Source organism: Thamnophis sirtalis, unplaced genomic scaffold (genome assembly GCF_051295495.1).
Source record: "Thamnophis sirtalis isolate CommonGarterSnake01/CBP01778 unplaced genomic scaffold, rThaSir2_p1.2 scaffold_4, whole genome shotgun sequence".
NCBI lineage: Eukaryota > Metazoa > Chordata > Lepidosauria > Squamata > Natricidae > Thamnophis > Thamnophis sirtalis.
In genome coordinates this window covers 60,622,566-60,645,775 of record NW_028261384.1, presented here as the reverse complement: position 1 = coordinate 60,645,775, position 23,210 = coordinate 60,622,566, and the positions used below count along the sequence as shown (strand labels likewise).

The 23,210-nt window shown below is 39.2% G+C and overlaps 1 protein-coding gene across 4 annotated transcripts; it reads right to left on the bottom strand.

The window, feature by feature from the left end:
* Positions 1-1,058: 1,058 nt before the first annotated feature.
* CRTAP (cartilage associated protein) lies at positions 1,059-9,510 on the bottom strand. 4 transcript variants are annotated; one of them, XM_014069947.2, is made up of 7 exons: positions 8,315-9,499; positions 6,499-6,648; positions 5,877-6,048; positions 4,333-4,461; positions 3,397-3,542; positions 3,089-3,172; positions 1,059-1,671 (listed from the first exon to the last, which is right to left on the bottom strand). In XM_014069947.2, the coding sequence occupies exons 1-7, from the start codon at positions 8,771-8,773 to the stop codon at positions 1,615-1,617; spliced, it is 1,197 nt and encodes a 398-aa protein (XP_013925422.1). In that variant the 5' UTR covers positions 8,774-9,499; the 3' UTR covers positions 1,059-1,614. The 4 variants fall into 4 exon arrangements, with proteins under 4 accessions (XP_013925422.1, XP_087569130.1, XP_087569131.1 ...); XM_087713004.1 differs by lacking the exon at positions 4,333-4,461 and having other exon boundaries at positions 8,315-9,510; XM_087713005.1 differs by lacking the exon at positions 6,499-6,648 and having other exon boundaries at positions 8,315-9,506.
* Positions 9,511-23,210: the final 13,700 nt, after the last annotated feature.

Genomic DNA, 23,210 nt, shown 5'->3' with positions numbered 1-23,210 from the left:
ACAATTATAAGTCACTTTTTCCAGTGCCATTGTAACTTCAAACAATCGTTTAATAATGGTTGGAAGTTGAGGGCTACCTGTACACAGCTTTAGTCAGAAAAAAATCATTAGAAATTTTTCAACTAAAAAACAAGATGGCGATGGCAGTGACGGAGTCAGCCACAGCAACAAGGGAACTGTTTTGGGGGCGTTGCAGGCCTGTGTCGGTTCAGCCGAACCGGTAGGAACCCACTACTGGCTGGGGAAGGCTGTTTTCACCCTCCCCAGACTTCAGGAAAGCCTCCGGAGCCTGGGGAGGGGGAAAAAGAAGCCCAATGGGACAATGAATCTTCTGGACAATGTACAAATTCACCTTGATATACCTACTTTTCTAAAGTTTAGCTCCTTTGCAGTTATATTAATTACTGGATGCATACAGTGAACCATAACCGTTTTGTTTTAACTCTAATTTAAAAATATAGCCAGCCATCTTACTTTTCTTCTGTGATTAACGCCTTAGGTGAAAATTTTGAAAGAAAATCTTGTAGCATCTTTTAGATTCACTAAAATCACAAACTTCAATGGGCTTTTTTCCCTGCACTCAATTTATAGCCAATTTAGAGTGCAGGCCTATGGATTTCTACTTAGAAAAAGGCTCTAAGTTCAAGGAACTGACTTCAAAATACAGGTAGTCCTCAACTTACAACCATAGTTGAGTCTGACAATTATGGTTGTCAGACTTGATGGTTTTAAAGCAGATCATCACATGATATTTTTTTCAGTGGTTGCTAAGCACAGGCTATGGTCATAAATGAATGCAGCAGTCATTAAGCAAACCCATTGTTTGCTATTGGGCAGACTTTGGAAACTGGAAATAAAGTATGGTTTCAGGAAAAAATGTCTTAGACTGACATCAAACGCCCACAGAGCCCTACAAACAGCTGCAAAACTTCCAAAGTGGGGTCATGTGACTGTGAGAGGCTGGGATGGCCATCTTAGCTTTGGAATCAGATCATAGGATGAGGGCTACATGTAAGTTTGAACATGTAAGCTTGTAAGTATATGATTGCAGCTTCAGCTATTTCAAAGTAAGTGCTTGTGGCTCAAGACTTTATTTAAATACACTGTGCAATATAATACATAAAGAATCCTTTAAAATTAGAGTTGTGTCTTTATTTATTTGAAGGATTTATTTTCTATTCTTTATTTGAAAACTCTTTTCATACAGAACAAATCACAAAGATCCATATCTCTCATCAAAATCCCATTTAAATCACAATGCCTTTGCTCAACAGAATGACTAGAAAAAATTGCTCAAAATGTTCCACATTGTTCTATTTTTACTTGTTTAAACTTCATTTTTATCTCTTTATTTTTTATGATTGAGAGCCGTCTAAAGTAGCCCCATAGTGAGATAGGTGGCAAAGAAATTTAATAATAATAATTTTTAAAAGGAAATAAAGAAAACAAGTTTAAGCTGAATGACAAGATAGAAAATTAATAGGATGAGTCAGGCATCTTATGAAGCTTGATAAAGACTGGAGGTATTTATAAATCTGAGCTAAAAACGATGCATGAAAATACTTAGATGCAAAGGTGAATATTCGCTTCTTAACCCTCTTTACTTGTTAAAAGTCACTGTGTTCCATCTTCTACTTCCAGGAGTTCATCAAGGTATTCTACGACTTCATCCTAGGATATGTTATCACAAAAAAAGAGGTTAATATTTTAAAAGTTTAGTTTTTGAGACAAATTTCTATTTTTGAAAATAAAATAAAATAAAATAAAATATAGAATTGACATTAATGCTGGAATAACCAGTTTGGTTTAATGATTAATCTTTTGGCAAGAAACCAGGAAACAGAGTTCTAGTTCCACCTTAGGCATGAAAACTGCTGGGTGACCTTGGCCTATCACCGTGATGGCAAACCTATGGCATGCGTGCCAGAGGTGGCACACAAAGCCCTCTCTGCTGCCACACATGCTGTTGCCCCAGGTCAGATCTCCATGGCGTTTCTTTGGTGAGCTTCTGTTTCCCTGCAAACGATGAAACAGAAGCTCATAAAAGAAAAATAACTTACCTCTGCTATGCTGCCGCTGTTGGGATGCCCCACCTCCCACTCGCCAGCTGGTCCTCGGGTCTCTGCTGTGCATGTTTGTGCGCACACCTTTCAGTTTGGGCATGTGCGCGTACAGAGTTTATGAACTTGGTGCCATCAATGGCCTATCACTTTCTCCCAATTTCTGAAATGCACTATTGTTTTTAATTTATATAAAGCTTTCAAATGTAAAACTCTTTGAAAAGCTACGCATACAACTTGACAGCAAGAACCCATAAACGAAATAGAGGCTAGAAAAAGCAAAATGGCAAGGAAAAATGGCAATTATCATGGCAAAAAAGTTACTTTTCCTTATATCTCTTTGATCTAACAAGAGATAATTGGAAATCATGCATAATTAGTTACATGGCATTATTTTTTCATGGCCTATTTCTCTGCCATTAAAGGTAGCTTGATATGTCACAATATAATACAAGTAGTCCTCAAATTCAACCATTCACTTAGTGGCCATTTGAAGGTGCAATGGCGCTGAAAAAAGTGACTTATAACTGTTTTTCACACTTACATTGCAGCATCCCCATGATTACGTTATTCAAACTTTAGATGCCTGGCAACTAGCATGTATTTATGAAGATTGCTATTTCCAGAATCATGTAATAAACCTTTTGTGACCTTCTGACAAACAAAGTCAATGGGAAAGCCAGGTTCATTTAACAACTGTGTTACTAACTTAAGAACTGCAGTGATTCACTTAACCATTGTGGCAAAAGCACATCAAATGGGGCAAAGTTTATTTAATAACTGTCTTGCTTAGCAACATAAATTTGGGACTTGATTATGGATGAAGTTGAGGACTACCTTATAGGCATGGAGAAATGCCTATAAGAAAGAAAGAGAAAATATTGTGTTTTAATTTCAACATGTCAATTTTTAAAAGCAAAGTCAGAAGTGGAAAAACAAGGATGGGGATTGTGGTTCATTACCAACCTATAACCTGATCTTTAGTTTCTTTTTAAAATATTAATTTTGCTTTAATTTGCTTTACTTACTTCTTCATCATCCATCACATACTCTTTAGCAAATTCATACATTTCTTTCTGAAGCATTGTTACATTGTAATATTGAATGGCTTCCTAGAAAAAGAGCAGCAAAACTATGTGTCATATTAAAATCCAAACACTGTTTAAAGTCTCAAGGTCAACATGGTAAGACTCGAAAAAATAAGCCTATTCTCATACTATATATCAATGCTAATCATGCTACTCCAGAAGTCTAGAATTTATGATAGACTTATTAGTCAATCAAACAGAATGTGCTACTTTTCTTTCTAGACTGTAATAGGCCAACATTTACTTACAGCTCTAGGGTGGAAATTTTCATCTGTGAGTCCCCATTTATCTTTATGATATTGGTAATAGACAAGATTCTGTTTCATCACTTCATCTTTCTGGTCGAAAAGCATGTAACTAGCAACACATGGAGCTGCATTCTTCAAATCATTCACTGAATTAAATACGCAATAAATCAAGTCAACTTCTCAGAAAGGTAGTATTATAAAAACATACCATATACAAATATAATATTTTATTAAACACTTTCATCTGAAATCAGATCTCATGACTGAAATGTGAAACACGGACAATGAGCCCTCCCGTGTTGCCTCTGTGCGTCCTTGTGATTGACAATGCGGCAGGTGGTGTGCAGGACCAGGGAAGATGCTGCTTCTGTGGGCAAGCTGATGGGAAAGGGAGAATGGAGGAGGGGGGGGAATGTGTAGCCCTTTGAAGCCCGCCTTTCCCATGTTCTCTGGCCAGATCGAGCATGGCTGCTCCAACCACAAATTGCCTATAACTTGCCTATAAATGCCAATATGCACTAACGGTATATGAATTGCACATAGTAATAAACAGCACAATCTTATATTAATTATAACAAATAACCTGACAGTACCTAATCCAGCATTCAAGACATCAATAACTTAGATTTCTGAAATAACCAAGCCTTAACAAGCTTTTGGAAAGCCATGAATATTGGAAGAGGGGGGAATCATCTTCATAGGGAAATGATTCTATAATAGAGACTCCTGTAAAAAACAATCCACCTTTGTACTGCTTTCCACTAGGAGCAGACAAAATTGTGGATATGATTACATAATTGAAGCCCTGTCACCCTGAATAAATATTTATGGAAAAACAAGAACAGGAGGCTTCAATTGCATCTTGGCTTTTCAGCTCTCATCCAGACATCTTTGCTAGGGTCAGTTTCAGCTTAAGAACAAAACTCTTTAACTTACATTTATAATAGGCAAACTGCAAGTAATGATACATAGTTGCCACAAATTTTTCCACAGCGTAGCCCCCTATGACAGGTGTCAGATCAATTTCACATCTCAGTTTGCACTTAAGAACTTCAGTATAGTGATCTAAAAATAAAATCTGAACATTACTTAGTTTACTAATTGACTGTCAAAAACAATTCTGTGAATTTAGAGTACAACACAATGCTTGAAAGTCAGTAGAACATGCCAATGTTTAATTTTTGGGATGAAAAAATATTTAATAAACAAATAAGCATACATTCTCAAAATCACCTGACACTGGCATGACAAATTCCTTGAACAAGTCATCAGTAGTTTAACTATTAAAATAATTCTGAATGTATTAGAACTATGCAGGGTTTCAAATAATCATTCTGATTCATTTTCTTCTGACTGAGATACTAAACTGCCACAACACAGGTCTCTTTCCACTTCTTTTCCAATTGAATTAATTTGGCCCATTTCAGTATTTCAGTTTGAGGCACAGAGTTCTTATTTTCCAACTTTTTCCCAAGATTTTTTTCTCAAAATTAAGGACTGCAATAATGACTGAAGCCAACACTATGAGATACAGCAGATCTACTCTAAACAATATGCATAAGAATTGCTTTGTTAGCATTTCATGGTAATTCAAGCAAGTAGGATAACATTCAAAACTGTTGTGATATTTGGACACAGAAAATAAATTTACTATTTGCTTTAATCCAGAAAGCTGGAAACTATAATGTTTGGAAAAAGGAAATCAAATTCAGAAAAAATATTGTTGATTTCTTCCCTCAGATTGTTTCACCCTGTCCAAATTATCCCTCACAAAACTTTCCCCACAAATTTGAATATGGGAATCTAAAAGAGAGGAATAGGAACATGCAGGGCTAACTTTCTCAATCAATACCTTCTGCCCTACCACTTCTTATAGCTGTATTTCCAATAATTAAGGAGGTAATTAAATATTATGCTGTCTAATTACTATGGTTTTGATCTCAATTTCAGTCAAAACTTGTTTTTACATATTGGTTTCTTGACTGATTTTTCTCTCTCCAATCTGGATTATAATTATTCATTGGCCTATTTTAGGTCTTGTGAATAATGTGTCATCATATTGTATGACTAATTCATACAATAAATAGGTAGAACAGAAATAAAGAAAAGGAACAATTTTGTGCAGAAGCAAAATATTTCTTATATAATGTATTAAGTGATTATAAATATTATATTTAGACTTCTTTTATGTCAGAAAGGGACATATAGAAATTCATGTTTTTTTATAAAATACATACTGTATATGTAGGCCTAATTTATGTTTTAAACAAACTTCTTCATCTGCATAAGCACTGGAATAATCATATTTATGTCAAATATAAATTACTTCATTTTTAATTCTTATTCTCACACTCCTCCTCTCCCCATTGGCTGAAAACTGATTATTATAATTTTTTATTATATAGTGGGTGTGAAATTTAGAAAGTAAGGATTCTTTCAAGAAATCCTTTCATTATTTTAGAATACAACTGATCACTCACCTGCGATAGACAGATAAAACTCCTTAAAATCTGTGATTTCTCGGGAGCCTTCACAGGCAGCTGTACAATCATCATAGGCTTTGTAGAAATCAGGAAGTGCCAGTTCCATGTCTGAAATTGAAGTCCTCCAGTTTTCTCCATTGTAGGCCCTTACTGCCCTGACAAAGAGAGTCTAAAAGGCAAGAAAAAAACTGAAGGAATGTGACAAACATTTTATTTGAATGATCTAATTTTAAAACACATCACTATAAACTTAGGAAACTTAAATTTTGCTTTGTTTTACCCTCTGTTTTTCTTGAGCAGCAGATCCAAATAGGTCATTTCTCCGATACATAACTTATCAATTACACTCCCCGCCCCCATGAAACTTACATTGCCTTAGATTTATGGAGACTTCTAATAAAGTCCTGTATTAAAGAATTTACTTTCCACTAATATTTTGAAATTAGCAAATTAAATGTTATGGATTGTCAAGGGACCAAAATTAGGCATTTTTAACAATAAAACTATTATTAACATTTACAAATGAAAATAAGAAATTATGGGAGGCTTAAATTATTATTTTTATATATTTTTACAGAATATACTGAGAAATGTTCATAAACAAGGGTAGAAACTATACCTCATACGATTTGATTTCTAAATCTTTAATATAATCTTCAGCATCAGGCATGCTTTTGTAATATGCCATATTCCTTTTCATCATTTCATCATCCGGATGTTTCAGAAGAAATGTATGTGCAGCTGCAACAGCTTTTGGAAAATTGTTTGCCTATTGAAAAAGGATTTGAAATGTTTATTTATATTTTATATTCCCTTCATGGATTACTGCTTTGTCGTGGTGAAGGAGCTTGTGTAGCTCAATGAAGCTATGAGCTATTTCATGCAGGGCCACCCAAGATGGACAGGTCATAGCAGAGAGCTCTGACAAAATGTGATCTACTGGAGAAGGAAATGGCAACCCACTCCAGTATCTTTGCCATGAAAACCACATGGACAGTACCAAATATGATGCTGGAAGATGAGCCCCTCAGGTTGGAAAGTGTCCAATATGCTACTAGGGAAGAGCAGAGGGCTAGTACTACTAGAGCCAGAAAGAGTGAAGCAATTGGGCCAAAGCCGAATGGACACTCAGCTGTGAATATATCTGGTGGTGAAAGTCTGATGCTGTAAAGATCTATACTCCATAGGAACCTGGAATGTAAGTTCCATGAATCAAGGCAAGCTGGATGTGTCAAATGAGATGACAAGACTGAACATCGACATCTTAGGAATCAGTGAACTAAAATGGACAGGAATAGGAGAATTTAATTCAGATGACCATCATATATACTATTGCGGGCAAAAATCCCTCAGAAGAAATGGAGTAGCCTTAATAGTCAATAAAAGAGTAGGAAAAGCAATACTGGGATACAATCCCCAAAATGACAGAATGATCTCAGTTCGAATCCAAGGCAAACCATTCAACATCACAGTAGTCCAAGTCTATGCCCCAACCATTGGTGCTGAAGAGGATGAAATTGACCAGTTCTATGAAATACAGCACCTTATAGAATTAACACAAAAAATGATGTCCTTATCATCATGGGGGATTGGAATGCTAAAGTAGGAAGACAAAAGATAACTGGTAAAATAAGCAAGTTTGGCCTTGGAGTACAAAATGAAGCAGGGCACAGGCTGATAGAAACAGAAAAATAACAATTGGATGAAGAATTAAGGAAAAGGAACTGGTGGGCCTAAGAGACCACAAAGATTATTAAATTCCACATTTGACAATGGCGAGTTCAAAGCCGTTGTATGACATGCAAGAAAAATAAACCTGCATGCAGGTGGACAGTGTTTCTTAACCTTAGCAGCTTTAGGATGCATGGACTTCAATTCTCAGAATTCCCCAGTCAACATTGAAATCCTGGCAGACAAATCCACACTTTAAGTAGATGAAGTTGATAAAGAGATTCAAAATATTAAGTCTACCACCCAATAGAAAGTTCTAAAGTTTTTCAGTAAAAAGTAAAACATAAGCCTGAAATTCAAAGTTGGTGATAGATGAACATTGAATTTATCTGAATGCACATTTGATTGTAAAGTGACCCTTCCTTTGTAATGATACCGAGTGGGTTGTCACAAATCTTTGTTCCAGAAAAATATAAATGATTCAGCTATAATTTTCACCTGCTTATATATTTTGTTTCTTCTAAATGCATAGCAGTGAAAAATAATTAAACTTTTCCAATATAGACATGATGTAGGATTAGGGAAAACATCTGCTGGATTTCTGCCTTCCTGTTTAAAATGCCTCAATTTAACACACGGGGAAAAAACTAAAAGTGCGGAATGCTTTGTAATCAGAAAGATCCGGATTTCATGAAAACTTTAGAAAGAGGGGGACGCAGAAGAGGGACACGCCGTGGCAACGGGCTGCGCGAACGAGCGGCTACCTTGAAGTAGGCGAACTGCAAGAACTTGTAAGGATCGCGGCGCTGGAATTCTTCCAGGACTTCCCGGCTAGGCTGAGACTGGCGGAAGGCCGGCAGCCCTTGCTTGCAGCGTTTCAGGCACTGCGTTCTGCGTAGCATGTCACCGAAATAACGCAGCTCCGGGAAACCGTGGAAACGGTAGGCCTCCTTCTCTTCCTCCATGCGGACAGAACTACAGTTGAGGTGACAGAAGGCCTCGCTGTCCCGCAGAAGGCGATAGAGCCGCAGGCTCATCTCCAGGTAGCTCACGCTCTCGGGCCAGTTCTCATTGCTGTATTGGTCCAGGCCGTAGCGGTAGGCAGACTCCAAGGGCATCAGTTCGTCGCGCGGGAAACTCCTGAAGCTGTAGCGCTCATACTGAGGCCGCACCCCAGCCCAGAGGAGGCAGAGAGTGGCCACGAATAGCCGGCGATTCCACATTTCCCCCAGTTTAGAGAACAACCGGACACCACGTAGCAAGAGAAAGAGAGAGAAAACTTCAGCCTTCCCGTCCGACTCGGAGAACCAGGCGGGGATCCTGAAGGATTGACGTACAGTTGAACCCCTCCTCCTGACGCGCGCTGGGAAGGTCGCACATTTTGGGGAGAAACAGATGGAGAAAACCAACTATCCTAAGGGATCTCGCTTAGGAGGATCGGCATAGTCGGATACTTTAGGAAGCAACGTGCAAGAAGACTGACCTTGTCCTAACTTTTATATCTCAATGATGGATCTTTCTTGTCTTCTGCTTTTCCTCAAACAATAGAGATGGTTGGAGGCAGCATTTCAAAGGGGGTGCTTCAAAAAACCCCAAAATGAGCCTAAACATACAGACAGTCTTTGACTTATAATAACAATTGAGCCCAAAATTTCTGTTGCTAAGTGAGACATTTGTTAAATGAGTTTTGCCCTTTTACAACCTTTCTTGCTACATTTGTTAAGTGAATCACTATATTTATTAAGTTAGTAACATGGTTGTTAACTGAATCTGGCTTCACCATTTACTTGCCAGAAAGTCTCACAAGGTGATCACATGACCTCAGTACACCGCAACTGTCTTAAATATGAACCAGTTGCCAAACATCTGAATTCTGATCATGTGACCATGGAAATACTACAATGGTGTAAGTGTGAAAAATGGTCATGTCACTTTTTTCAGTGCTATAACGTTGAATGGTCACTAAATGAACTGTTGTAAGTCAATGACTCTTTGTATTTATTTTCTGTTTATGTATATCTATTCACTTAAACCAGTATTTCTCAGCATCAACAAATTTAAGATGCATAATTTCAACTCTTTAAGTTTGAAATACACTGAATTAAATTAGTACCAACTATTTCTGGTGCTCTGAAGTTGAGTTTGATTCCTAAAGGTTTATGACATCTCCTCTGATGCTCTCTAGATCTATTGGACTACCACTGCCAGAATTCCCACTAGCCATGCAGGAAAGCCTGGAACTTGCTAATGGACATATGCAATATTTGGAAAAAAAATCAGATATATGTTAGCATCTCCTATTGTCCCAAAAGTGCTTTTTCCAAAAGACAAGTGGGTTTTTTCTTTCAAAATGTTTAGCTTCTTGATGAGAAGCTTCTTCGGTTCTGACTGAATGGTTGGGAATTGAAGGTGTGGAACCTTCTTGATTCGGCTGAAAGGAGTCAGCAGTTTAAAAAAAGTTGCATTAACCCATTTGCATTCTGCAGATACAGCTACAGATTCTGATTCAGCTGGCTCTTGAGGATAAACCTCCAAGTGGCCTCTATGGCTCTGTGAAAGCTAATCATCCCATTCCCCACCCATCAGTTAGAACTGAAGAAGCTTCTTGGATGAGAAGTGAAAATATTTTCAATGAAAAAAAACCCCAAATCTTTTGGAAAAGCACCCTTGGGACTATTATGACTTGGATGATTGATAATCTCCATAGACATCTGTTTCCATTGTCCTATTTTTGTTAAGAAAGAAGAAAATGTGGCTGATAACCTTATATGTACATTTTTGACAGATGGCAATCCAAACGCTTCTTGAAAGCTTCCAGTGATAAAGCTCCTACAATTTTCTGACAGCAACTGTTCCATAGGTTGATTGCTCTCACTGTTAGAAAATTTCTCCTTATTTCCCGGTTCAACCGCTCCTTGATAATTTCCATCCATTATTCCTTGTCTGGCCTTCCACGTGCTTTGGAGAATAGCTTGATCCCCTCCTCTGTGGCAGCCCCTCAAATATTGGAACACTGCTACCATGTCTCCTCTGGTCCTTCTCTTCACTAGACTAGCCTTGCCTACACCATTCACCATATGTTTTACCTCCAGTCCCCTAATCATCTTGGTTGCTTTCCTCTTCACTCTTTCTAGAGTCTCAACACCTTTTTATGTGATGACCAAAACTGGATGCAATATTCTAGGTGTGGTCTTACTAAGGCTTTATAGAGTGGTATTAGTACCTCCCTTGATCTTGATTGTATCTCTCTATTAATGCAATTTAAGATTGCATTGGCTTTTTTGACTGCTGCTGCACACTGTTGGCTCATATTTAATTGGTTGTCCACTAAGACTCCAAGATTCCTCTCACAGTTACTGCTATTAAACCTGGTTTCACCCAGTGTATATGTGTATGTTTGGTTTTTCTTGCCTAAGTATAAGACTTTACTTTTCTCTATATTGGATTTCATTTTGTTAGATAGGGCCTTTGTTCAAGTCTGTCAAGATCCTTATGGATCTTGAGCCTATCATCTAGGGCAGAGGTATCAAACGCATGTCATCATGGCAGCATCATGTGATGTATCAGGACTTCCCCCTCCCCTTTGCTAAACCAGTTGGGAGCAGGACCAGCATGTGATGCATCGGCCCATGGGCGTGAGTTTCATACCCCTGATCTAGGGAGTTGGCTATTCCTGCCAGTTTCGTATCATCTGCAAATTTGTTAAGTTCCCCTTCTTTTCCCTCATCTAAGTTGTTTATGAAGACGGAACCTTGTGGTACCCCATTGCATACTTCTTTCCATGTAGATGAAGTACCATCAAGGACTACTTATTGAGTACGGTTTGTAAGCCAGTTACAAATCTATCTCAGTGATGCTATCTATCCCTATCTAGCATACCAATAAGTAGGTTGTGGTCTACTTTGCCAAATGCCTTGCTGAAGTCTAAGTATATTATTTCCACTATATTTTGCTGGTCTACTAATTTAGTCACTTGTTGAAGAATGAAATAAGATTGGTTTGGCACAATCTGTTTTTAACAAACCCATGCTGACTTCTAATTATTACCCGTTTCTAGATATTGGCAGATCTGTTTTTTATTATCTTTTCCAGTAACTTCTGGGGTATTGGTGTTAGGCTGATTGGTTTATAGTTTTTTGGGGTCTGTTTTTACCCCCCTTTTTTGAAGACGGGACCCATGTCAGCTCTTCCAGTCCTGGTATTCTCTGTGCTCCAGGATTTTTGAAAGACGTGGTAAAAGTACAAGTTTATTAGCAATGTCATATTGGCACAGCTGATGAAAACCAAACTCTGTCGGACTCAGGGTTTTCCCCACCTAATAAAAAACCCAAAGTTCTTGCCCAGGTCACACATCCATCATATGGTCCAATCAGGACACAGTCCCAACTGGCTTTTGTCCATGCCCAGGGCCAGATTTTCCTATAGGCTAACTAGGCTTCAGTCTAAGGCCTCAAGATCAAGAGGGGCCTACATTCAAATTGTTAGGAAAATTAAAATTACACTATTCTAAAAACAGTGAACACTAAAACACTGAACCGAAAATAAGGAGAAATTCTATGCATATGATTAATAAACAAACATAAAAATGTATTGGTTAAGATCGTTCCTGCGCCGCGGCAGTTGGGGAGCCCGCCCATGTTCCCGGCACCGGCGGTCGGGCGAGAGGCGCGGCTGCTCCCAGTAGCCGCCCCATCGACGCGGAGCTCACCAGCGGCCAGGCAGGTGAGGGCGAGGGAACAGAGCCGGGCAGCTGAGCGCAGCAGGGGAGGCGGCTGGCCTCGTTGCCTTTGCCGCAGAGCAGAGCCGCCCTCCGTCGGGAGGCCAGCTATATATATTGTTATATATTGATATATATCACAGTAATGATGTATTTTATTGTCTCTCATGTAATTTACAAACTTAAAAATGGGAGGTGAAAGGGCCTCATAAGTGGAATAGCCTAGGGCCTCTTTTCATCTAAATCCGGCCCTGTCCACAGCCCTCTAACACTTGATAGAGCATCCATGGCTCCCTCAGGAAAGAATGCTATTTTGGCTACGCATCCCCCAGCTATCTCTATCTCCCCCCTCATGTTCCCTTAACTCCACCTGGCCTTGCTGTGGCTGCCCTGAAGATGCTCCCAAAATGGATTCAGGGTGACAGAGTTAGCCTGCTGCCTGTTATTTCTTTGCCTCTCAATAATTTTCTTTATTTTTTAATATAACAATTCCATCTCCAATTAAAGTGTGTCATTAACATTGATTCTATATTAAAATGATAATATTAAACATAATCATATTTGCTTCTTTCTGTTAACATATATTCTTTATTTCACTAATCTTTTTCTTTTCTTTACCTGTTTCTAACTTCCATTTTTCTTATCTTATTTTATTGATAAAATAAGTCCCATCTCATGTAATATTCAGTTTGTTCTTTCTCCTTAATTGCTAGCATTAATCTATTAATCTATTCATTTTGGCACATTGTAATATTTTCTTAATCACAGTCTCATCTTCACTTTTCCAATTTTGTGCAAATACAATTCTAGCTGTAGTTAATATAGGAATAATTAAATATGCATTCCCCTTATTATATTTTTTGGGTAAAATCCCCAACAAGAATATTTTTGGTTTTAAATCAATATGCTGCTTTATTATTTTTTCCAGCCATGTATGTATTTTTGTCCAATATTTTTTTGCATATGAGCATGTCCACCATATATGATAATATGACCCAGGTATCTGTTGGCACTTCCAGCATTTTGCTGACTTATCTTTAAACATCTTTTCCAACCTCACTGGTGCAAAATGCCATCTATAAAACATCTTATATAAATTTTCTTTGTATGCAGTTGACATTGTTAATTTATAGTTTCTGCCATTTATCTATTGTATAACCAAAGTTTTTTGTCCATATTATCTTTGTCTCCTTCACTTGTTGTTCTTCCAATTTCATGCCTAATTAGTAGCTGTATGTTTTCTTTATCAATTTTTTCTTCTGTCTCTGTTAATATCTTGTCTAATTCTTGTAGTTCATTATAAAAACCACATAGTTTAACATTTTTCTCATATCTAGAATGTATCTGCACTTGTGAATACCATGCCAAATCAATCCCTTGATCGCTCAATTCTTGTTTAGTTTTGAGTTCCCCCTTTTCATTCAAAATGTCTTTGTACCTAACAATATTTTCCATGTTAATAACATTTGGGTGAATCATTGCTTCCATTGTTGAAAGCCAAACTGGTATCCTCAAGTAATGTTGTTCTCTAATCTTCTCCCACTCTAACAATAATGTATTCCTAATATAATGTCTTTGAAAGTAAACATGTATTTTATTTTTCCCAAACCACAAGAAAGTATGCCAGCCCAACTGCAAATCATGCCCCTCCAAAGTCAATAGTCTTGTATGCCTCAATACAATCCATTCTTTCACCCATGTGAGTACCGCAGCCTGATAATACAATTCCCAATTCGGTAGGCCAAAGCCTCCTCTCTCGAATCCTGAAGCATTTTAAAGCTTATTCTTGCTTTTTCCCCTTGCCAGATATATCTTCATATTTATTTATTGAGTTCCTCATAGTATTCTTTTTATAATTTTCTCAGAATTGTTTGAAATAGGTATAGTAGCCTTGGTACAATATTGTATTTTATTGTAGCTATTCTTCTTACCAGTGATAATTGTAGATTTTTCCATTTCTCCAAATCTACATTAATTTGTTGCACCAGTTTATAATAATTATCTTTCTTAATAGTTACACATCTTGCTGTCAGGTTAATCCCTAAGTATTTTATTTTCTTAGTAATCTGTATATCTATTTTTTCATTAACTCTTTTTTCTACATATCTGTAAGTTTTTTAACTAATATCTTAATTTTCTCTTTATTTATTTTCAATCCTGCCACATTGCCATATTCCTCTATTATTATTATTTTATTAATTTAGGCCCCAATTCTTGTGGATCTTCCAGAATGAAGACTAAATTATCTGCAAATGCCTGCAATTTATATTTTTCCTTTTTTTTAGTTCCATACATTTTATCTCTATGTCTTGTCCACTATTTCTGTTTAATACTTCCAGTATCAATATAAATAATAGTGGAGACAAGGGACATCGTTTGTCTTGTATCTTTTTTAATGTTAACCTTTCTGTCATATTTCCATTTACCATCATCTTTACTGTTTGCTCATAATATATTGCCTTAATAAATCTCCCCCCAAAGTCCATATCTTTTAACAGTGCTAGCATAAATTGTCAGTTCACGTTATCAAATAATTTCTGTATGTATAGAAAAATCAACACCATTTGCTTCCTGGATGTGCTTTATAGTACTCCAGTATATTTAAAATTATTCTCATGTTGTCTTTCATTTGTCTCATAGGTAAAAATCCATTTTGATCAGAATGTATAAATTCATTTAAGAACATTTTTGGTCTTTCTGCTATTATTGAGGCATATATTTTATAGTCAGCATTCAATAAGGATATCGGTCTGTAATCTTTTATCTGTTGTAAAACTGAATCTTCTTTTGGTATGAGAGTGATATATGCTTCCATCCATGAATTTGATACTTTAGCTTCTAGCAGTAGTTCATTGCACACTTCCAGCATTGGTATACTTATAATATTTTGTAGGTCTTTATAGAGTTCTGCTGGTAGACCATCTGGACCTGGTATTTTATCATTCATTTGTCTTTTAATGGCTTTTGTTAATTCCATCATTTTTATATGTTCATCTATCATAGCTTTCACTGTTTTAGGTATTTTAGGTAATTCCGCTTTTTCTAAGTGTTGTTTTTTTAAAATCTTCTGAAACTATCTCTTGATCATATAATTTTTCATGGTAAATTTGGATCATTTTATTTTTAATGGTGAAGGTTTCCTTCCTCATCCATTAATTGGTGTATAATTTTTTTCCTTTCTCCTTTTTCAATTTGTATGCCAGCCATCTTCCTGGTTTATTTGCATTTTCAAAGAAATTTTGTTTAGCAGTTTTGATTTTTTTTGTGCTAATTCTTCTTTATCTATTAAATTCAACTTATCTTTGATTAATTATGTTATTAATTAATTATGTTTTATTAACATTTGGTTTTTTTAGATTCTTTTTTGTGGTTCCTTTTGTAGGTCTCTAACATCTAAGAGTCGAGGTGGCACAGTGGTTAGGGTGCAGTACTGCAGGCCACTTCAGCTGACTGTTATCTGCAGTTTAGCTGTTCAAATCTCACCGGCTCAAGGTTGACTCAGCCTTCCATCCTTCCGAGGTGGGTGAAATGAGGACCCGGATTGTTGGGGCATATGCTGACTCTGTAAACTGCTTAGAGAGGGCTGAAAGCCCTATGAAGCAGTATATAAGTCTAACTGCTATTGCTATCTTATATTCTTTTCCTATTATCTTTTGGTTTTGTTTCTTCTTATTTTTCCTTCCCATATAAGTTGTAGGTAAACTTCTAATATATGCCTTATGTCAGACCTGGAAGCCATCTTTTAGATGGTTCAGTGATTTATGTTGACATCATCTACTCCCCTTCCTAGCCCACGGTGGAAGTTGAGGAAGCCACAGAAAAAGAACACCCGCTGGGGGCCTGGCATAGAAAACCGACATTCAAGTGAAGCCTGCAGCTGGATCTGATCCTGCAAGGCAAAGCTGCGGGAGTCACCCCACTTCAGGAGATGCTTTTTGGAACCACAAATGGGTGCGGGACATGCCCAGACCCTCTCGAGTGGAGAATGCCAAAGCAGATGCACTGCGAGTGCTCCAGAGAATGGGGATTCCTGACACCGTCACGCAGCCAGTCGCTAGCCGGTCTCCTGGAGCAGTGAGCAACTCAGTGTGAGCAGTGCTACTCAACCCCTTGGCATTGAACAGCCCAGGTGGACATTGGCACAGCCTACATTCACCTTCCTGGGCCAGGAAATTACAGCACAGCTGACATAATCCCTCAACAGTCGCAGCCCAGCAACAGGTGCCTGTGATCCTGCAACAGGTTCTGGCCCAGCAGCAGATACCAGGCCAGCAACATGCACAAGCTCAGCAGGAGGCCCCGCCAGCCTCTCCCCCTTCATGATTCCGGCCAATGTTTGACAGGACTCCAAGGAGGCTAGCCTATTTTCTCAACTGAGTCTGGGTTCACATTGACCAGTATGGAGATCAATACCCATCTGATCAGGAATTCATTTCTGCCATCACTGATGACCTGAATGAAGAAGAACTGGTGGAATGGATAGCTGAGCTGAGCTTCACAACAAAGAAGCCCCTGAGCTAGAAGATGCCGACAAGTTTGTCCAGCTGATGTGGACTCGATTTGAGAATGTGGCCCATTGAGTGGAAGCCGAGTCTCAGATTAAGGCCCTGAAGCAAGCTGTCTGACCCCGAAAACATTAACCTGGGAATTTCTGAGACTAGTCAGAAAACTGAGAGACTGGCCAGAACGCCTCCTAGTATATACTTTTAAGGAGGCCTTCGACCCAGACCTCAGACAAGCTTGCGGCGTCATGGGAGTACCGGAACATATACAGACTTGGTACAACACAGCTGTTGCCTTGGACCTAGTCTTCCCCCACAGGAAGCCAGCTGTGGACAAGACAGTGAGAAGGCCACTGGGGTGCTGGGCCCAAGTGAAAACAGCTGAAATGCCACCTCCCACATCATCCAGGACTGTCAAATGCTACCAGTGTGGCCAACACGGATAACAGACTTCTAAATGCTTGGCCCTGGTCCTGGTTCCCCAAGTCCAGCCTCTAGCCATGGCTGGGATAAGGCAAACCCTGTGAAAGCCACCCAATAAAGGAAAATTTGCCAAGCAGGCTGTAGAGGTTCTGCTCCTTCCCAACAAAGTTGAGGGAATTCCAGCTAGAAAAACATATATATATGTGTGTGTGTGTGTGTTTTATTTGTGCTGATAAATAAATAAAGGGAGACTAGTATAGATCTATTTCAAGCTATTTAGCTCTCATCAGCTAGCCATACCCTTACTGGGATTTGAACCTGGGCTATATTACATACTAGGCAGACATCTTAGCCATTAGGCCACAGGCTCTTATCCGTTATCAGCGAAGCCGGGGTGAAAGGTATCTATTAGATTTTTACAACCCCTGGTAAGCCCCAATTATGGGAGGAAGCTAACTGCTTCCATCATCTGTCAATCGGCTCATCACAAGAGTCCATCACGACAGAAACCCAATATTTTTACTGTTGCCTTTGTTATATTTGTGATTTTTATTTGTGCTGATAAATAAATAAAGGGAGACTAGTATAGATCTATTTCAAGCTATTTAGCTCTCATCAGCTAGCCATACCCTTACTGGGATTTGAACCTGGACTATATTACATACTAGGCAGATATCTTAGCCATTAGGCCACAGGCTCTTATCCGTTATCAGCAAAGCCAGGGTGAAAGGTATCTATTAGATTTTTACAACCCCTGGTAAGCCCCAATTATGGGAGGAAGCTAACTGCTTCCATCATCTGTCAATCGACTCGTCACAAGAGTCCATCACGACAGAAACCCAATATTTTTACTGTTGCCTTTGTTATATTTGTGATTTTTATTTGTGCTGATAAATAAATAAAGGGAGACTAGTATAGATCTATTTCAAGCTATTTAGCTCTCATCAGCTAGCCATACCCTTACTGGGATTTGAACCTGGACTATATTACATACTAGGCAGATATCTTAGCCATTAGGCCACAGGCTCTTATCCGTTATCAGCAAAGCCAGGGTGAAAGGTATCTATTAGATTTTTACAACCCCTGGTAAGCCCCAATTATGGGAGGAAGCTAACTGCTTCCATCATCTGTCAATCGACTCGTCACAAGAGTCCATCACGACAGAAACCCAATATTTTTACTGTTGCCTTTGTTATATTTGTGATTTTTATTTGTGCTGATAAATAAATAAAGGGAGACTAGTATAGATCTATTTCAAGCTATTTAGCTCTCATCAGCTAGCCATACCCTTACTGGGATTTGAACCTGGGCTATATTACATACTAGGCAGACATCTTAGCCATTAGGCCACAGGCTCTTATCCGTTATCAGCAAAGCCAGGGTGAAAGGTATCTATTAGATTTTTACAACCTCTGGTAAGCCCCAATTATGGGGGGAAACTAATTACTTCCATCATCTGTCAATCGGCTTGTCACAATAGTCCATCACGACAGAAACCCAATATTTTTACTGTTGCCTTTGTTATATTTGTGTTTTTTATTTGTGCTGATAAATAAATAAAGGGAGACTAGTATAGATCTATTTCAAGCGATTTAGCTCTCATCAGCTAGCCATACCCTTACTGGGATTTATTTATCAGCAAAAATACAACACAAATGTACAAAAGGCAACAGTAAAATATTGGGTTTCTGTCGTGATGGACTCTTGTGACGAGCTGATTGACAGATAATGGAAGCAGTTAGCTTCCTCCCATAATTGGGGCATACCAGGGGTTGTGACACTATATATATATATATATATCTATGAGCCCCTACAGTATTTATGCAGCTAATCAACAAAGTGCTGATTAGTCCAGGAGCCGATCCTTCAGCACCCGGATCCAGAACAACAGTTCATCATCCAATCAGATGCCAGTGATGTAACCATGGCAGCAGTACTTCTGCAAAAAGACCCAAAAGAAAAACTCCTGTCTTACACCCACATGTCCAAAAAACTCACCAACACCGAGAGGAGATGGGCAATTTGGGAGAAAGAAGCCTACGCAGTCCAGTGAGCCCTCCTCTCATGGAGAAATTTCTTAGGGGAAAAGTGCCTTTCGGGGGCTGGACTGATCACAAAAACCTTGAAGCGCTAAAAACCCCAAGGAAATTGTCTCCAAACAAGACTTCTGGGCGCAATACTTCAGGAGATTCAAATTTGAATTGAAGTATATCCCAGCAGGAAAAAACCTCTTAGCAGATGCCTTGTCAAGAAAATGGCAGTTTGACAGCCGCTGGAAGGAAGTAGTCCATGCCATCATTCCTCTAGCACAACCAGCAGCACAAGTCACCAACAGAAGCCAAACCAGGTAGCCACCTAATCCCAGTTGGGACAAACTGACAGCCACATTAAAAAGCGTGCTACTAGCCGACCCCTGGCTCACTGAAATTAAACATGTCTTGACCATGAGGGAGGTACTAGCATGGAAAGGATCCAAACTATATGTCCCTGCGAGCTTGAGACTGGAGATGTTACAACTCAGCCATGACTCAAAGCTATCTGGACATTTTGGATTTCTGAAAACGCTTCACCTCACCAGGAGGCAAAGATGATGGTCAAAGATGAAGGCTGATGTAGAAGATTACACCGAGCTATGCCACCTATGCTGCCATGAAAATGAGACCAGGAAAAACCTCTGGATTCCTTCAGCAAGTGGCAAGCAATCACAATGGATTTTATAGTTGAACTCCCAGAAAGTGAAAGAACACAATAATCTGAACAGTAATTGATTTGTTTTCCAAGCAAGTATGCTCTGGACTGTTTTCAGTGAAGAAGCTAGCTAAACTGTTCATCAAACATATCTACCAACTGCATGGAATACCCCGCCAAACAGGGGTGCTTTCCTGTGCCAGTTGGTACCAGTTCGCTTCGTCCGTGCTTCTATTTGAGTTGTCTTTCTTGCCATCCCTCCTTACCTCATTATTTGACTTGTTTTCCAAGGGTTTTTCCTTGGAATTAGCTCCTGGAAATTGACCCCCCCCCAATTTTTGTTTAAAACCCTCCTGATAAGTTGACCAGTCATTTTCTGAAAACATTCTTCTCAGTCTTTGTGAGGTGCAGCCCATCCCTTGCCAAAAGCCCATCATAGTGCAGACCATGGTCCATGAATCCAAAGTTATTTTGGTGACACCAACCCTTTAGCCACTGGTTCACTTCTAGAATCCCTTGTTCTCTTACCAGATGTTTTAGCATGTAGTAGTATAAAAGGGTAATAATCTGTGAGCCTAATTATTTTCGTTAGGTTCTCAGCCACATCGTTGATTTTTGCTCCAAGGAGATAGCATACCTCCCTAGATTGTATGTCTGGTCTGCAGATGGCTAGTTCTATTCCTTTGAGAATAGAAACTCCTATTACCAACACTCACATTCCTTTTTTAGGGGGTGCTTTTTTGTTTATCCCAGGTGAGTTTGTTTATGTGACATTTTTAGGGATATTGGATAATGTCTCTTTTCTAAGTGTTTGTATGTTTTTTTTGAGTGGGAGGTTCAGAGGCAAGAAGGAGCCTCAGGAATGAATATAAGCCAATTAATGGAAATCGTTCGCAAAGTCTTTGTGAACAGAGAAAAAGTAGAAGAGAAAAAGAAGGATGATAGAATGCAACGCAAAACCGAATTGCTGGCAGTTGCATTGTCAAATAAATCCCAAATCCAGAGCAGAGGTTGATGTAATTGGTGTAAGGAAGAAGGTCACTGGATGTTAGAGTGTCCCAAAAGGCTAAAAGCTGGGATAAGGGAAAGAGGACAGAATAGAAGAATGGAACCTGGTCGATTGAATTGAAAGGTCAAGATTTACAATCCCCTAGGAGGGAGAAGTGGAAGAGGAATGAAGCCCCCTGGATTCCCGGGCAGAGGCCGAAGACTGCTTCAAAGCGAGGCGGAAGCCATAAGCTTGGCCATGATAGACGAAAGGTCTGAAGAGGTCCAGCCCCCCCTGAACCCTTGGTCCAAATGAAGACAGAGAGTAATAATGTAACCCTTTTGGTAGACATAGGGGCGTCTAGATCAGTAATTACAAAACCCTTGGCTCCCATTTCCAATAATGTACTAAACATCCAAGGGGTTGATGATTGGATAAACAGCCGCCCTGTGTTGAAGCTTTTAAAATGTTCCCTGAATGGAAGAGACATAGAATATCAGTTCCTATACATGCCTGAATGCCCAGTTCTGCTGTTGGGTCGTGATATCCTATGCAATATGGGAGCTAGACTGTCCTTTGAGGAAGACAAAATGGTCCTAACAATGAGGCACCCCCCCAGATGACATATGGCGAGTGATGGTAATTCAAGACGATCAGATCCCCGATACCTGGCAGGAATTTAAAGTACCTCAACTGTGGGCAGAAGATAACTCCCCAGGCCATGCAGCTCATCATGCACCTATAATTATACAAGTGAAGCCTTTAGCTGTGCCTGTTTGCCTCAGACAGAAAAGTTATCCCCGCTCCGTTACGCAGGCAATTCAGGACCATATTGTCAAATATTTGGAAGCTGGCATTCTGAGAACAATACAGTCTCCCTGGAATACCTGAATTTTACCCATACCAAAACCTGATGGCTCTCTGAGGCCCGTACAGGATTTGAGGATTGTGAACATAGCCACAGTAACTGTTCACGCCATTGTCCCCAATCCCTATACTCTTTTGAGTTTGATTCCGGCCTCAGCTACTTGGTTTTTATTGGTAGATTTAAAAGATGCCTTCTTCACCATCTCAATACACAGTGACAGCCAAAAACTGTTTGCGTTTGAATAGGAGGATCCTGTAACAGGATCCTCCTATTGGACTAGACTTCCCCAAGGATTTAAAAATTCACCTACCCTTTTTGGTGAAGCCTTGGCCTCAGACTTAGAAATTTCCAGCCTTGTGAAGATGGAGATGTGCTACTCCAATATGTAGATGATATCTTAGTGACAGAACCGACAAAGGAAACTTGTTGGAAAAATACCAACCAATTACTCCATCTGTTAATGGACAAGGGATCTCAAGAAAGGATCTTGTATCTCAAGAAAAAAGGCACATTTAGTAAAACCCCAAGTCAAATACTTGGGATATTCCATAAGTCAGGGACAAAGAGGAGTAGGCCATGAGCGAAAAAGGCTGTGTGCCGAATTGCGGAACCAACAACCAGGAAAGAGTTGCGAGGATTCTTAGATACATCAGGATATTGCAGACTCTGGATTCCAAATTTCGCTTTTTTGGCCAAACCTTTGTATATCTCCATGAAGGGGGGGGGGGTGAAAAGGAACCCTTCATTTGGGGGCTGGAACAAAAATGGGCATTTGAAACCCTAAAAACAGAATTATCTCAAGCGCCGGTAACGGGGCTCCCCAACTTACAAAAACCTTTTAATCTCTTTGTGGATTCAAAAGGCAACACTGCTCTGGGAGTCGTGACGCAGGAAAAAGGAAGTTGGCAGCAACCTGTGGCTTATCTATATAAGCAACTGAACTGTGTTGCAAAAGGCTGGCCACATTGCCTAAAAATTATAGCCGCCATGGCTCTCCTAATGGAGAAAGCTAATAAATTAACTTTTGGACAGCCTACCACTATCTATACCAGCCACGCAATTCAAGGAATTTTAGAAACGAAGGGACATTTATGGTTAACAAACCCTAGAATTTACAAATATCAGGCACTCCTGACTCAAAATCTACAAGTGACCTTGAAGCAAACAAATGCCCTAACCCCTGCCACCCTTTTGTCAATACCGGGACCCGAAATTGAGCAAAATTGTATGCGAACCATTGAGAGTCAGTTCTCATGCAGACCAGACTTAACGGATGTGCCATTGAAATCTGCAGACTATAACTTGTTCACTGACAGATCAAGCTTCATTACTACGGGATAATGTTATGCTGGCTATGCGGTAGTCTCTCTTGACCAAGTCTTTGAGAGCGGACATCTCCCAAAAGGCACTAGTGCCCAAGTAGCAGAATTATGGGCTTTAATCCATGCATTAGAGAGGACAAAGAATGAAAGAA